This window comes from Coturnix japonica, chromosome 2 (assembly GCF_054131305.1).
Source record: "Coturnix japonica strain WE chromosome 2, WE-NBRP24, whole genome shotgun sequence".
Taxonomy (NCBI): Eukaryota; Metazoa; Chordata; class Aves; order Galliformes; family Phasianidae; genus Coturnix; species Coturnix japonica.
The window spans coordinates 135,629,663-135,642,593 of record NC_140664.1 but is presented as its reverse complement, the minus strand read 5'-3'; the positions used below and the strand labels follow the sequence as shown (position 1 = coordinate 135,642,593).

Here is a 12,931-nt window from a genome sequence, read left to right as displayed (position 1 = left end):
CAGAGATAATGTTTCATCCCATCATGAACTGCCTGAGAGAGGATGATGAATCATGCTCCCAAACTGCCTCTCTCTCTTCACAGATTGAGCTGAGATTTAAACTAAATGTTTCCAAAACAAAGGAAAACAGCTCCTGCCTGTTGGGCATACTTGATTAAGACATTAACTATGTCTTAAATATTACCCAGCCTCCCACTCCAGCTCTCCTCCAGTTCTGTGTACACTCAGCATCAGACTATCCAACTCTGTGAGTAGCTGTACTCTATTTCCTCCTTCAGCTGAATGTTACAGGATTTCTGCCAGCATGTAAAGCACAGTGGAAGGTAATTGTCCCAGCTTTCTGAATCTGGCAAAAAAATACCATAAAAAAAAGGCAATGTGACTGACACTGAGTTATGTTCAGCTGCTTACCTCTGCTTAGGTGTGTTCTATCACCATGCATCTGCCTGAAGATCCTCTTGAACAAGAGTGGAATTGCTGCTGTTATTAATATTTTACTTACGATATCTACAGGAACAAACATTCTGATGCCCAGAATATCAATCCAAATGTACAGCTCACAGGCTGTCAAGCCAAATCTAAGGCTTTGGAAGTGAGAAGTCTTGAGTTTTGGATTACTGTATTTACCGACTGCATATTTAGCTTTGAAGCACAGAGCGTCTTACCAGAAACTGAAAATCAAAAAGGAAAGTGACAGCTTTAATCAATGAACAAAGGAACTTCAGACCTTTACAGTGAATCAACTCACATTTTTCATTCCCTAAAATTAACTGTATTGCTCAGTGTCTCGAGAACTGCCACCCTGCTTGTCTTATTGTTAGTATAACAAAGGCATACATTAGAAAGGATGCATGGTGAATATCTCCTTTATGGTGACAGTAATTGCAGTCCATTGCAGGAAACAGAATAAATGAGACTCCGCTCATGGGTTTAAAAATGAAAGTGTCATCATGTTGTCATCTAATCTTATATTACAGCCATTACAATCTTTGCAGTCATTAGAGAGGTGCAGTCAATAGGTTCCTCAGAGCACTGCAGCTCACTTGAATATAAGCAAGCCAATGATACACTTGCCCCCATAGGAGCATCTGAGGCCATTTGACACCCTATGTGGTATGTAAGACATTTGCATTGAGCTGACAGGCATGTCTCAGGAGCTGTGAAGGGCTCTGCTATTTGGGGGAGACAGCTGGGAGCTGGAGAGAGGCTTTAGAACAACTGTATTGGTAATTGGCTCTATCTGTGTCTGGATTGTAGCTCTCGTGTTTTAACAGTTTGCTGCAAGACATCTGGGATCTCGTGAAATTGTAGGGTAAAGGTTTTGTCTGTCTCCAAGAGAATGACATCAACAGGGTTGTGTTTATGCTCGGGATGATAACAGGATAAAACACAGCTCCCAGTTCTGTGTGTTTAAATACCTAATAATTGACTGTTTTCTGTTCTTTCCAGGGTTTCTTTGTGTCAGTATTTTACTGCTTCTTGAATGGTGAGGTAAGTAGCGTCCTCTGCTGTCAGTGCCATTAGTTCTCAGGAAGTGGAACCTATTTCAGTGCTTGTTTATACAACATGAGATGTTTTTACATGGGGTTGCAGTCCCGTTTGTCTGTTCTGCTTGGAGAAGTTTCTGTTAACATGCATCTGACTTTCCCAGCTCTTCTATTGAGTGTCCTTTGTTCAGAAAGCTTTAACCCATTCTGCTCCAACTGGGAAGCAAGGGCAGAGGAAAAGAAATATTCCCAAATTATATATATATATATATTTTCCTTATTTTAAGACTTCTTTAAAATTCTTCAGTAATTCCAAATATGATTTCTGGACATAAATAAGCATTAATTCTCATCTAGGCTATTGTTAAGAACTGTGCTGCAGGTGACCCATTTTTATAAAGGGAATGCCATGCTGAGGTGGGTGAGCTTTTCTGTGAGGTTCTCTCTCTGAATGAACAATCCCTGTTGCACTCAAATAAGAGGGTTGGGAACAAGGTCACTGTGCTACATTGGATTAGTTGTGGGACTAACTAAGGAATGTTTCACTAATACCTCTTAACATTTGACTTTCACCCCATAACATGAGAAAATTACATTTTTTCTCCGCTTTCTCTACTTTATCTGCATTAACACATCTTCTTTGTCCAGTTCAAGTTTGGGCCTTTGCAGAAGTTAATTTCATTTCTTAGTTACTTTTGCTGTGTCAGTATATAATATACAGGTGCTGGGTTTTGGTTCCATTGAGGGCTCCCACTGTTCTGAAGTGGGAGAAATAGCTCCTTCACTGCAGCAGTCTGAAGTTCTCTGTCTAAGAACGTGAGCCCACTTCCCATCTCTTGCAACTTTAGGAAGTTCAGACATAATCAGACATGTTGAAAGGCAGTGTGAATTATTTATGTTTATAACCTAATAGCAACCCAGTAGCAGATCTGGAAGGATTTCTGTACCACACTACCATTGCAACTTACATTTTTCACTTCTTTGGTAGTCAGTTCATGGTTAAGATACCCAGCCTGAGTGATCTGAGGCTTGATTCATTTCCCCACATATGGATAACTAGCATCACTTGAGAGGCTGTCAAGTATTTAAGGCATCCACATGGCTCTACCCTATGTGATACATAACCTGTAAGAAATCTACACCTTCTGGATGAGCAGTGGGGTTACAATGGGGTTTGTACACAACTACTTCAAACTGTTCAGTACAACCTCTATCTTATCAGCATAGTCTACAATAGATTTGCTCACTTAATCAGTTCTAGAGTTCACTGACAGTACGGACTAGCTCTCTACTCCCTCTAATGCTTGCCTAGCTATTTGGCTCACACGTAGACACCTACAAACAGCTGAAGTTGTGCACTAAACCTTCCCTGTATCCATATGTTTACATCTCTTGTGCAAATTCCAGTTGAGTGGCTAAACCATTATATCTGCTTTTTTGAGATACAACTTAAGGCTAAGTTCCCTAAATACTGCACCATTTTCTCTTTCAAAAGAGTAAAAGGAATTTGGACTCATCTTTTGGTAGTATGATTTTAAAGTATGGTAAGGATTTTACCTGCTCTGTTCTAGCTTCAGATCTGCAAAGCTTCGAAACAAGTAGAAAATTCAATGAAATTTCAGACACTTTTGAGTTTTCAGTGCCTCTGCCCAGGAAAAGATTGTATTGTATCATAGTACACTGTTATAAAACCTCTCTGTTGTGATAGTGCCTATCCTCCCCGGACCTCCACACACTCCTAAAGCATTCTAAAAACAGATTACATTTTTCATTGTGAAGGCCATGTCACATCCCATTGCAAAACACAGCCATTATGATGTGTCCTACCTCCTTGTGAAGGGAAAGGCCTTTGAATTGCCAACCAAAGGCACAGAGGAGGGCCTTGGTGGTTAGAGTAGGAGAAGAACATTTTCTTCTTGTTAACTTCCATATCTCAGCAGTGAGTGCCATATTGATTTATTGCTCAGTCCGGTAAGAAGTGCTTTAAGTGTTCTTCAAATATCTGTTATGAAAAAGTCTGTATTTCTTAATAACAATATGATGAGCGCCTGGCTGCAAAGACTTCTGTTGGAGAAGTGAATCTACATAGATATCCAAATGGAATTGTGACTGCAGAACTTCCATAAATTTCCTCCTTGTAGAACAGCATGAAATCTTTATAAATATCACCGAAGCCTTGATGAATTATCATCTCTTCAATCAGCCTGGTATTCCTGTCTGTGTGATAGATGGGCTGATGATTTGCTATCTCTGAAGTTTATAAATACTTCAAGTTTTCCGGTAATGACAGACTTGGGTGCTTGGAATACGTGTAATAGTCTTTAACAGGTTACTCAGCCCACGCAATGCCTGTCCTACTCTTAATTATGACACGAGCAAAAGGGTAGAAAATAAAGCTTTAATGATGCAGTGATCTCAGCTGTATCTCTACCATTTCATATTTGACACCGATGCCAGTAGCTGTCTCTATGTAGAGCAAATAACCATCAGCAGTAGAACTCTCACTGTATGGATCACAGATGACACCAAAGTTTCTGTTTTTTGGGGGGGTCAATATTCTGCCTGTTAAATTTAGCTAAAGAATAAAGCAGAAATGAGTTTTTGCCGTGTAACATCTTGTAGCCTCCCCACATTTAAACCAACGTGTCCTTATGACATAGAGAAGAGATTTGGTTCTTTTCCTATGTATGTGCTCTTTGACCCCAGATGAGCTCAATACAGTTTTACATAACATGGTGGTGTTGGCATGAAGCTATACTGAATGGAATACACATTTGCAGAACATTGGGCAGCTCTCATTCCACTTCATTGACAAATATTTAGGATTTTTGAGTTGACGAATTTTATTCTACCTAGATCATTTTGCTTGTGACAGTATAACAGTGTATAAGCAGTGTTATGCTTTCATGTTACTTCATCTTTATGTAAGTAGAGATGATAGATTTATACACTATCTCTTTAGCCTCTGCTGTGAATTCACCCAGTAACTGATAGCTTAAATGTGTTTAATTGAAGTCTTTCAAAGGGATTTGTAGTGTGGGAAGAATCTCACATGGCACATATGATTTTTTTCTGACAGTAATCTTCAGAAGTGAATGTTGAAAGCAAACAGCACTACTTATTGAGGTCACAGACAGAACTGAAATGGAAAAAAAGGCCTGGTGAAGGTTCTAAACATCAAAATCCAGGAAAAATATCTGTTACAACTTCATTCCCAAAAGAAGCTCAGACAGGAGGCCTGACAACTGGTCAATGAGGACAGTTTAATTGGGCTTCATAGCCCATGGGCTTTCCACAAGGGAGCACTGGGGAAGCCATAGCGATGCTCTATAGCAATTTAATCACTGTTCATCTCGAGGCTCACTGCTCATCTGGGGGTTCTTTGTAAGTTTGTCTCCAGGCTTTAAGTTCCTTAGTTGACAGCTTCTGCTTACAGGCAGCATTTCTATTATCTTACTAATTGATTCCTGATAAAATATCTTTAAAAGAAATGGGTCTTCCCTCTAGCTTTCTTTCCACTGTGGTATCCAGACCTCCTTTCCAGCAATGATTTTTTTTTTCCTGAGAGAGAAAAGAGAGGTAAAAGCATTCAATTATTATATTTCATATTCCAAACACACCTGTCTGTGTAAGCACTTGAAGAGAGGTCAAGAAGTATATTGTGATGTTTATCTTTGGATATATTCCATGTGACTGGATAAGGCCTTGACAACATTTTAAATCTGGATATAAATTCTTTGCTGGTCTTGCTTTGATCATAGTGTTAAACCAGAAGCCTTTTGAGGTCCCTTATGAACTTAATTGTTCTACAATTTGTGAATCCTATATCTGTAATAAGGTGGTTGTCCTTTATCTCCAGCCATTCCTGGTAGGATGCAAAACTAGGAAGGGCTGTCAGAAATTAACCTGCAAAGAGTGAATTCTCAGCTCAAGCAGATTCTAGTATTATCAGATCAAAATCAATGATCCAGTTACAAATTAACACTTAAGAAAGAAAGCAATTATTCCTAAAGAGGAGTAGAAGAAGTTACTTCATTAGATGGCACCATAAATTATTCTCACAACTAGATGCATGTCAAGGATAAATATGCTTATTTATTTCTTTTATATATTGACCCTTTACCCAGGCACCATCTGTCTCTCAAAATCTATTAAGCTCAAAGTGGCTTACTTTGATCTGATCATCTTGAGAGGCTATTCATTATAAAAGCCAGCTATGAATTATGACCTAAATGGTTAGTCATCCACCTGCCCATCAATCTAAGCAGACTTCACATTAATCATTCCCAATCCAAAGGACGTGCATTAAGCGTTCCTTTAAAGCGCTGAATAAATATGAGTATAGGGCTGGACTTAGAGGGATAATATTTAGGATCTCATCCAAAGATCCTTCCACACCTTATTTTCCTTTATCTGCTCTCATGACAGTGACACCAGAGCACTCCACAACAAAAGCACATCGGTGTGGCTTGGGTTGATAGCACTTATGGCCTTCCCTTCAAGTGTCTGGTTCTGCTTTTTAGCAGTCCCTTTGTGGCCCTGCAGCATCTCTTTGTGCAAAATTACAGGATTTGTTACCGTGATTCCTTTGAGTTTTGCAGGCTGTTTTGACTACATCCCCTCCATGCCCTAAGAGGATTATATGCTGTAACAGCCTCTTCATTGAGATGTTTGTCTCCTTTGGTTTGTGACTGTTGGTAATATGGCCATCTTTGGCTCTACTGGGAGCCTTGAAAAGCCTTAGCGACAGGGTAAGAGGTTACTGTACAGCATAGGTACAGCTGATCAGTTCTCTATCACAGCTGTATAAAAACTCACTCCTGTCTCTCTGAGAGCATTAGCATTCCTCATCAGCACATCCCCAAGTCTGTTAGTCCTGTGGGGCCTACCCTTAGGTTTTTTCATAGCATTTATTGTTAAGGCTTTTTAGATTACATGCCGTCCTTCCCTGAGGGACATCCTAGTCCTCTGGAAAACTGTCAAGGTTTCATGTAAGGCATCACCTTACTGTGTGTTCTAACATGTAATGGGTGGAATTTATTAACATAATATTGCACATCTGTTGCATACACATTGGCAGGTAAGCAACCTCAGCTCCCTTTATAGGCAGTAATTCACCCAGATGAGGTTAGAATTCACTTCTGTTCATGTGGAGACTGCTTGAAAGTGGTCGTTTCCCATCCATGGCTTATAATAATGTCGAATAAATCTTTATCAGCTTTTCCACAATTTGCACCATCATTTGCAGCCAAAGATAACAAGTCCAGGGTTATTCTCAATTTAATTCCAACTGCAGAATAAGGATCCGAAGCATGGCACAAAGCTGCTCAAGTATGAATTCATCACTGAAGCCCATTTTCATGGTGCAAAAATTGGTCTGTTTCAATGCCCACTATAAGGGCCAGTGGGTCAAAACAATAACATAATTAAGGTTATAAAGCCACAGAGTACTGAGCAGCATGATTTTGGTATTCAGAGGGTGCCTGTTTTCCCTCTTCCCCCACCTGTTCACATCTGCATGTGAGGTGTGTCCTCTGGGGACAGAGCATAAAGGTGTACCAGCAGTTCCAGCTTCCATTATTACAACAGCTCCCTTCATCCTACTGTTGTTATCAGAGCCTTCCTTTTAACCTACATTGCTAGTCTTCTATTTCAGTATAGCGCCAAGAAGCCCCACGTGAATGGTCCTCATTGTTCTGAGTGCTGTGTAAATGGTCTGTGCTGCCTTCCTCCCTGCTAACAAGACTTGACGTTTCTTGCAAAGACTGATGTTTAATGTCACTTAATGCTCCTTCCTCAGCTCGTTTGTAAGTGATGGCTTCAAGATATTAGCCAGCTACTAGTGCATAGCACAAAACACAGCAATGCTGAGTTGATGCCAGTTTTATCAAAAGCAAAGCAAGTATTCATTCTTTTCTTCATCTCTTCCATTCTTTTTCTTGCTCTTCTACTGAAAGAGTCTTAATTTTTACAGAGTAGGTGTGAATTTTAGTGATATTTATTCATGATCTCAATGTTTGGGAGCTCCTCAGTTTGGTAATCCATCCACCACCCTCTGACATCTGTCTCTCCATCACCCAAATTCTATTCACTGTCCAAAAGCAAGCCCATGGAGTACAATACCCACATTCCATAGGCACAAGAATGATGGTAAATCTGATTTGACCACACATTCGGGATCAGTGATGGTTCATAGCAGGCAAAATGCAGAGTTTAAAGTAGTAGAGAGTGGCTATTTGCAAACAAAAAGAGTCAAACAGAACTGAGCTGTTTGCTGAGCAGCATGGAGAAACTTTGGCATGTCAAGCAACTAAAAGTGCACAGGGATGAAGCTTACAGTTTTATTTACAAGGCTGCTTGGTAGGCGTTAAGCACTAATGATAATCTACGTATTTCTTTTCACTGTTACTGGCTAATGTTGTTCATTTTGGGTCATGGAGGAGCTACTGCTGACTTAGATTTGGTATTGACTTTACAAATGCTTAATGAATTGGAGTGGAGCCTCTCACAGTTAACAGCTGGCTTTGAAGACGCTACTTTGCTTTATCTTCTTATACGCTACTTCCCTCCCTGTATAATAGCTTTTTTTCTCCCTCCTTTTTATTTAACGTTATTAGAGCAGTCACAGCCGTTTTTCTTTCTTCTTTTCTGACTTGAAGTTAAGCAATCATTTTGTGTCTGAGTTCGGTTGTTTGAGATGAATTCGAGCTTTACCATTTCTGCTTCTGCTTTGTTCACATCCTAATTGCAGTGAATTATTCTCTCATTAAAAAATAACTTTCACTCAGCCCTGTAAGTGCAGAGTGTATTTTCATATGCCCAGACCATTAGGAATGGCTCCAACTGCACAAGACAGCACTTTTGTTAAATACTTTTTGTCCTTTCTCAAAGCTCATAAGCAAACCGTATCAGAAACGGCATTCAGACAACTGCTTGTTTAGACTCACATCTTTATCTCCAGGTGTCTCTTTATGACTTGATTGGTTTGAAGCTCAAATGATAAATCTAATCTGGCTTCACTGGCTGAGTAAGTACCTGTTTGCACAAGTTGCTCAGAAACACAAAAGCCCACAAAGTTGCTCTTCCATTCCTTGGCCCCATGAAATGCTCCTTGAAGGACTTAAGGGGTCCAGGCTCTCTGTACAAGGGTGAATTTCACTCCTACAGAATGGGAATAAACCTCTCCTAACAAAATCTCATTATTTGGTGGCATGTGGGGAGAAACAAACATTCAAGAGCCAACATCCCACTGAAGACATTCTTCACAGGACATTTTCAAGACATTAGTTACCCCATGACACTGGGCATATTACTAATAGCATTTGGCTTATGTGCCCAACATCCAGCTAAGGTAGTTTTGCACTCCATGGAGCAAATTGGGCTAATTTAATTCCCCATATCTAAATCACTTCCTTTGGGGGAACATCTTTCTTTCTTTCTGCACTGACTGCATTGAAGGCATAAATTACTGGCCAAGAATAAGTAGGAAGCTTTCAGATGATACACATCCCCCTGGCTTGTTCATAATATATTAAGGTCCTTATGGTATAAGGACCATTTCCACCAGGAAATGGGAGGATTGAAATCAGCTGAGAAATGGAGTGCAGTTCCTCCCTTCCTATGCCATACTTGCAGACTGTATGCTTGAACCATCAGGTCATCCACCATTCCTGTTCATGTAAGACACCTCATACTCACAGCGTTGGGTTTGGGTGAGGAATTCCCTTCTACTTGAGCTCATCGACTCATTTGAGCACCCATTACAGACAGCAGACTTTCCAAGTGTTATAGTAATTATAATTACCTGCCCAAGAAGCTGGGCCCAGATTCATCTCACCTAATTTTGGAGACTTACCTGGCTGCTTAGGTTAGGGATCTGAATTGCTCTCAAGACTCTACAGTAAGTGGAGGTAACAGGAACATAAAAAAAAAACTGGTCTAACCACTTCATTTCAAAGCTCCAACTTTGAGTCTACTCTGCCAGTGCTTTAGCAGAAAACAAAAGGTTACATTTGGTGTTAGGAGCATTTCCAGCCTTTCCATCCATTGTGTTTTAGGCAAGGATTCCTGTTACCTGTCTCTTGCATGTATACATGCATATTCCAGCTAGAGGCCCTGGGCTCCCTCTATGGTCTATGCAAAAAAATATATGCACTTAAGATTCATCTAGCCTGTTGTATCTGCTTGAGGGTGATGCTTCCATTGATTGCAGAGTATTTCTCCACTGTATTGGGAACCCACAGGCTCAGATATGTCTGCATTGTAGATGCCAGTGTTCAGTTAGATGGTCTGGGATTCTCTATGATATATAAGGGATTTTGATTTAACTCTTAAGCTTAGACACGTATTGTCATGTGAAATACTCTGGTGTCTTTGAGACTTCATACATGTGAGGTGAGGTCTGAGAAACCCTCTTTCCTCAGAGTGCAGTACTCAGGAGAGCACTGACTGAACTGGATGCACGCATGTAGAATCTGCATCAATCTCTGTGTTCCAATGGTTCAACAACAGCTGCCACCATTTTTCTCAGTGCTCTGCAGTGTCTCTTTACTGAGGACGCCTGTTTATCATTCCAAGTCTTCACATCCTTTCCTTTTTTCTTTCACCAGGTCCGTTCTGCTGCCAGGAAAAGATGGCACCGCTGGCAGGACCATCACTCGCTCCGAGTGCGTGTGGCACGTGCCATGTCCATCCCCACGTCCCCAACACGGATCAGCTTCCACAGCATCAAACAGACCGCAGCTGTGTGATACGCCCTGCACATCTATACACCACCTGGTGGCCTTCAGGGTTCTTTCTTCAGTCTCCCCAAACCCTTTTTCTTCAGACTTTCTTCCTTTACTCTGCGCTTTTTCGCAACGAGGTGCCCGTCATATTTTTGTGGACTCTCATCTCCCGTGTTCACGATGCTGCTTTAAGATAACCAGGCAAAATCCTCCTGGAGTAAAGGGGTGGCAAAGCAGATTCAAAGAAGAGATTTAACACCGGCTGCACCTTGAGGAAGTCCAAAGCACAGTCTGAAACACCACAGGAACAATAAATTCTTTCTCTATTTTTTTTTTCCTTTGTTTTTTTCCTCCCATGGTGTGGCGAACAAAACTGTTTTTGACACACTGCCCATCTCACCCTGTACATCAGTTCCCAATGATTTCAACAGATTTCGTGTGTAGATAGCCCATCTCATTGTTGGTTCTTTGTAAAAGTCTCTTCTTTGCAAGAGAAAGATACTCTTTCTCTATCTGAGAAATGCTGTGAAGAGTCCGAATTCATCTACCTTCCCCATTTCTCCCTTTGATAGACCAAGGGTTGGCCAGGGCATCACTGGACTGTTATATGTGGGGTGTTTTGCCTTGCATGAACCATGCCCTGTGCATGCGTAAGATGTTGAAAAGGACAGCAGTATCTCTAGATAGCTCTATAAAGTATCCTTAACCCTCTCACCCCCATATTTTCCACACAATGTAAGTAGCCTTTGGGATGTGTTTGGTTTTAGCTAAGAGGACTGGGCTGGGGAAGGACAGCTGGACGTGATTTCTGGGTTTAAAAAATAGAAAAGGGAAACACTGTAAAAAAACAATCAACCACGAGAAGAGGATGTTTGCATTATGAAGATAGTGCTATATGCTGCACAAAGATTATCTACTCAGCATTTTGAACTAGAGCAGTTGTATCTACTAGGCTTTTTATGTGATGTTCAGAAATACTGTATATTTTCAATAATAAACACTACTCTGGGTTGGTTTCAATAAAACCAGACATCATTTTATTTACTCTGGGAAGAAAAAGGAGCCCTGACTATGTGTAGACTTGAGAACTGCAACCAAATAATTTCCAGATCTAAACCTAGATGCTGTTAGTCATGCCTCCTTTTAGTCATGTGGTGTGGCTAAAGAAATAAGCCTTATGGTGACTCTGTGAGCTGAACAACCCTAACTGTAGCAGGAGTGCAGTAATCAATATAGCTGACTTCAAATTCATATTGTCCAGACCAAACCCAGACGTCTGGCACCTGAAGAAGTGAACTAATGTGTCTATCAATAGACACTCAGCTTTCACAAGGTCCTTTGGAGCTGTTATTAACCTCACAGTAAACCACTGGAATGTATCAGTGCTAAGTTACTTCGGGCACCAACCTTGTACCAGTTTCCTCAGGGCTGTTTCTAGGATGCCTTATTTTCACTCACAGTAAATACTCACTGAGCATTTACCATCAGCACATAGATGATGACCCCTCCAAGCAGTTGCCCAGTAAGGGTGCTTCATCTCCACCTCCAAATGTTTTCAGCACCCAGCTGGATAAAGCTCTTAGCAGCCAGGTCCATTGCTTTCTCCTGGTAAGGATGCAAAGATGAATCAAGTCTCATCTGCTTTAGGCAAGACTCTCTCCCTGATGCTGCAGTACCTTTCATTCCCCTATCTCCCTTTAACAAAATAACCACTCAGCACACGGATTTGGGATGATTCAGATGTGTCTTCTGGATCAGCAGGAGAACTCTCAGTGTGCCAGGAAAATGGCTGTGTATATGATGGAGTGACAAACTGTGTGTATTTGTATACTGGTGTATGTGTTGGTACATGCACATCTGTTTGCAGGTTGGTAAATGTATATCTGTGTATATGAACAAAAGCAGAAAAGTTATATCAGATTTACAGCACATTGCTCAGGAAGAAAAGGAGGTTTCTTGGTCTCAGTGAGTTATTATGGAAATGAGCATCCGTGAACACTAAAGTACTTGAAACAGAATTCATGAGAGCTCTTACAGAAAAAAAACTGCAGTGCTGAGTGTTGCAGACAATTCACATGCTAAATGTCATGTGAGAACAAGTGTAAGCTTACTTTGGATCTGCACTAATTGCTTCTTTCTGATGCCCTTTAAGCCTTTTCACCCCCCTTATTAGCTCTCAGTGGAGAGAGCATCCCATGTCCTCCTGACTGTGGCCTCTGGGAGTCAGCAATGCTGCACTGCAGTTCCATGGGTGCAAGGTTATCAGCTTAGGGATTGTCTTTGATACTGAGGAGATTTGTGTCAGATGGCAACCACCATTTGAAGTGCATGGCACATGGTGGCCTTCTCTGACCTCTTTTACTTCCAAACTGAGCTCCAGCCCCCAGGAGGTACTAGTAAAAACCCTCTGCATCTGGAACAGATGGTCATTGAGCATCGATATCAGCTGTTCCAGGGGAGCACATATGGGCCATGCTGACCACCAGATCATAGCAGAGAGTTTTTCAAAGGTCAAAATGCCAAAAAAGAAGAAAATGAAGATCTGCCATTCTGAACAGACACAACAAGCCTGGGGGCAATCTTGGATGATGAGAAAAAGAGAGAGGCATGAAGCCATTCTGTAAGACCACGTCTGTACAATGGGAGATTATAGAATCATAGAATCAAGGGTTGGAAAGGACCTGCAAGATCAGCTAATCCAACCGTCCTCCTATCACC

At 41.0% G+C, this 12,931-nt stretch overlaps 1 protein-coding gene across 4 annotated transcripts in view; it reads left to right on the top strand.

Moving 5' to 3' along the window:
• CRHR2 (corticotropin releasing hormone receptor 2) overlaps positions 1-11,238 on the top strand; it is a 108,742-nt gene extending 97,504 nt beyond the window's left edge. For all 4 annotated transcript variants that reach the window (XM_015852925.3, XM_085539073.1, XM_015852926.2 and 1 more), the window contains 2 exons: positions 1,450-1,491; positions 10,097-11,238. In XM_015852925.3, the coding sequence (XP_015708411.2) occupies positions 1,450-1,491; positions 10,097-10,237 (183 nt within the window). In that variant the 3' untranslated portion in view covers positions 10,238-11,238. The remainder of the gene's footprint in view (positions 1-1,449; positions 1,492-10,096) is intronic.
• The last annotated feature ends 1,693 nt before the right edge of the window (positions 11,239-12,931 follow it).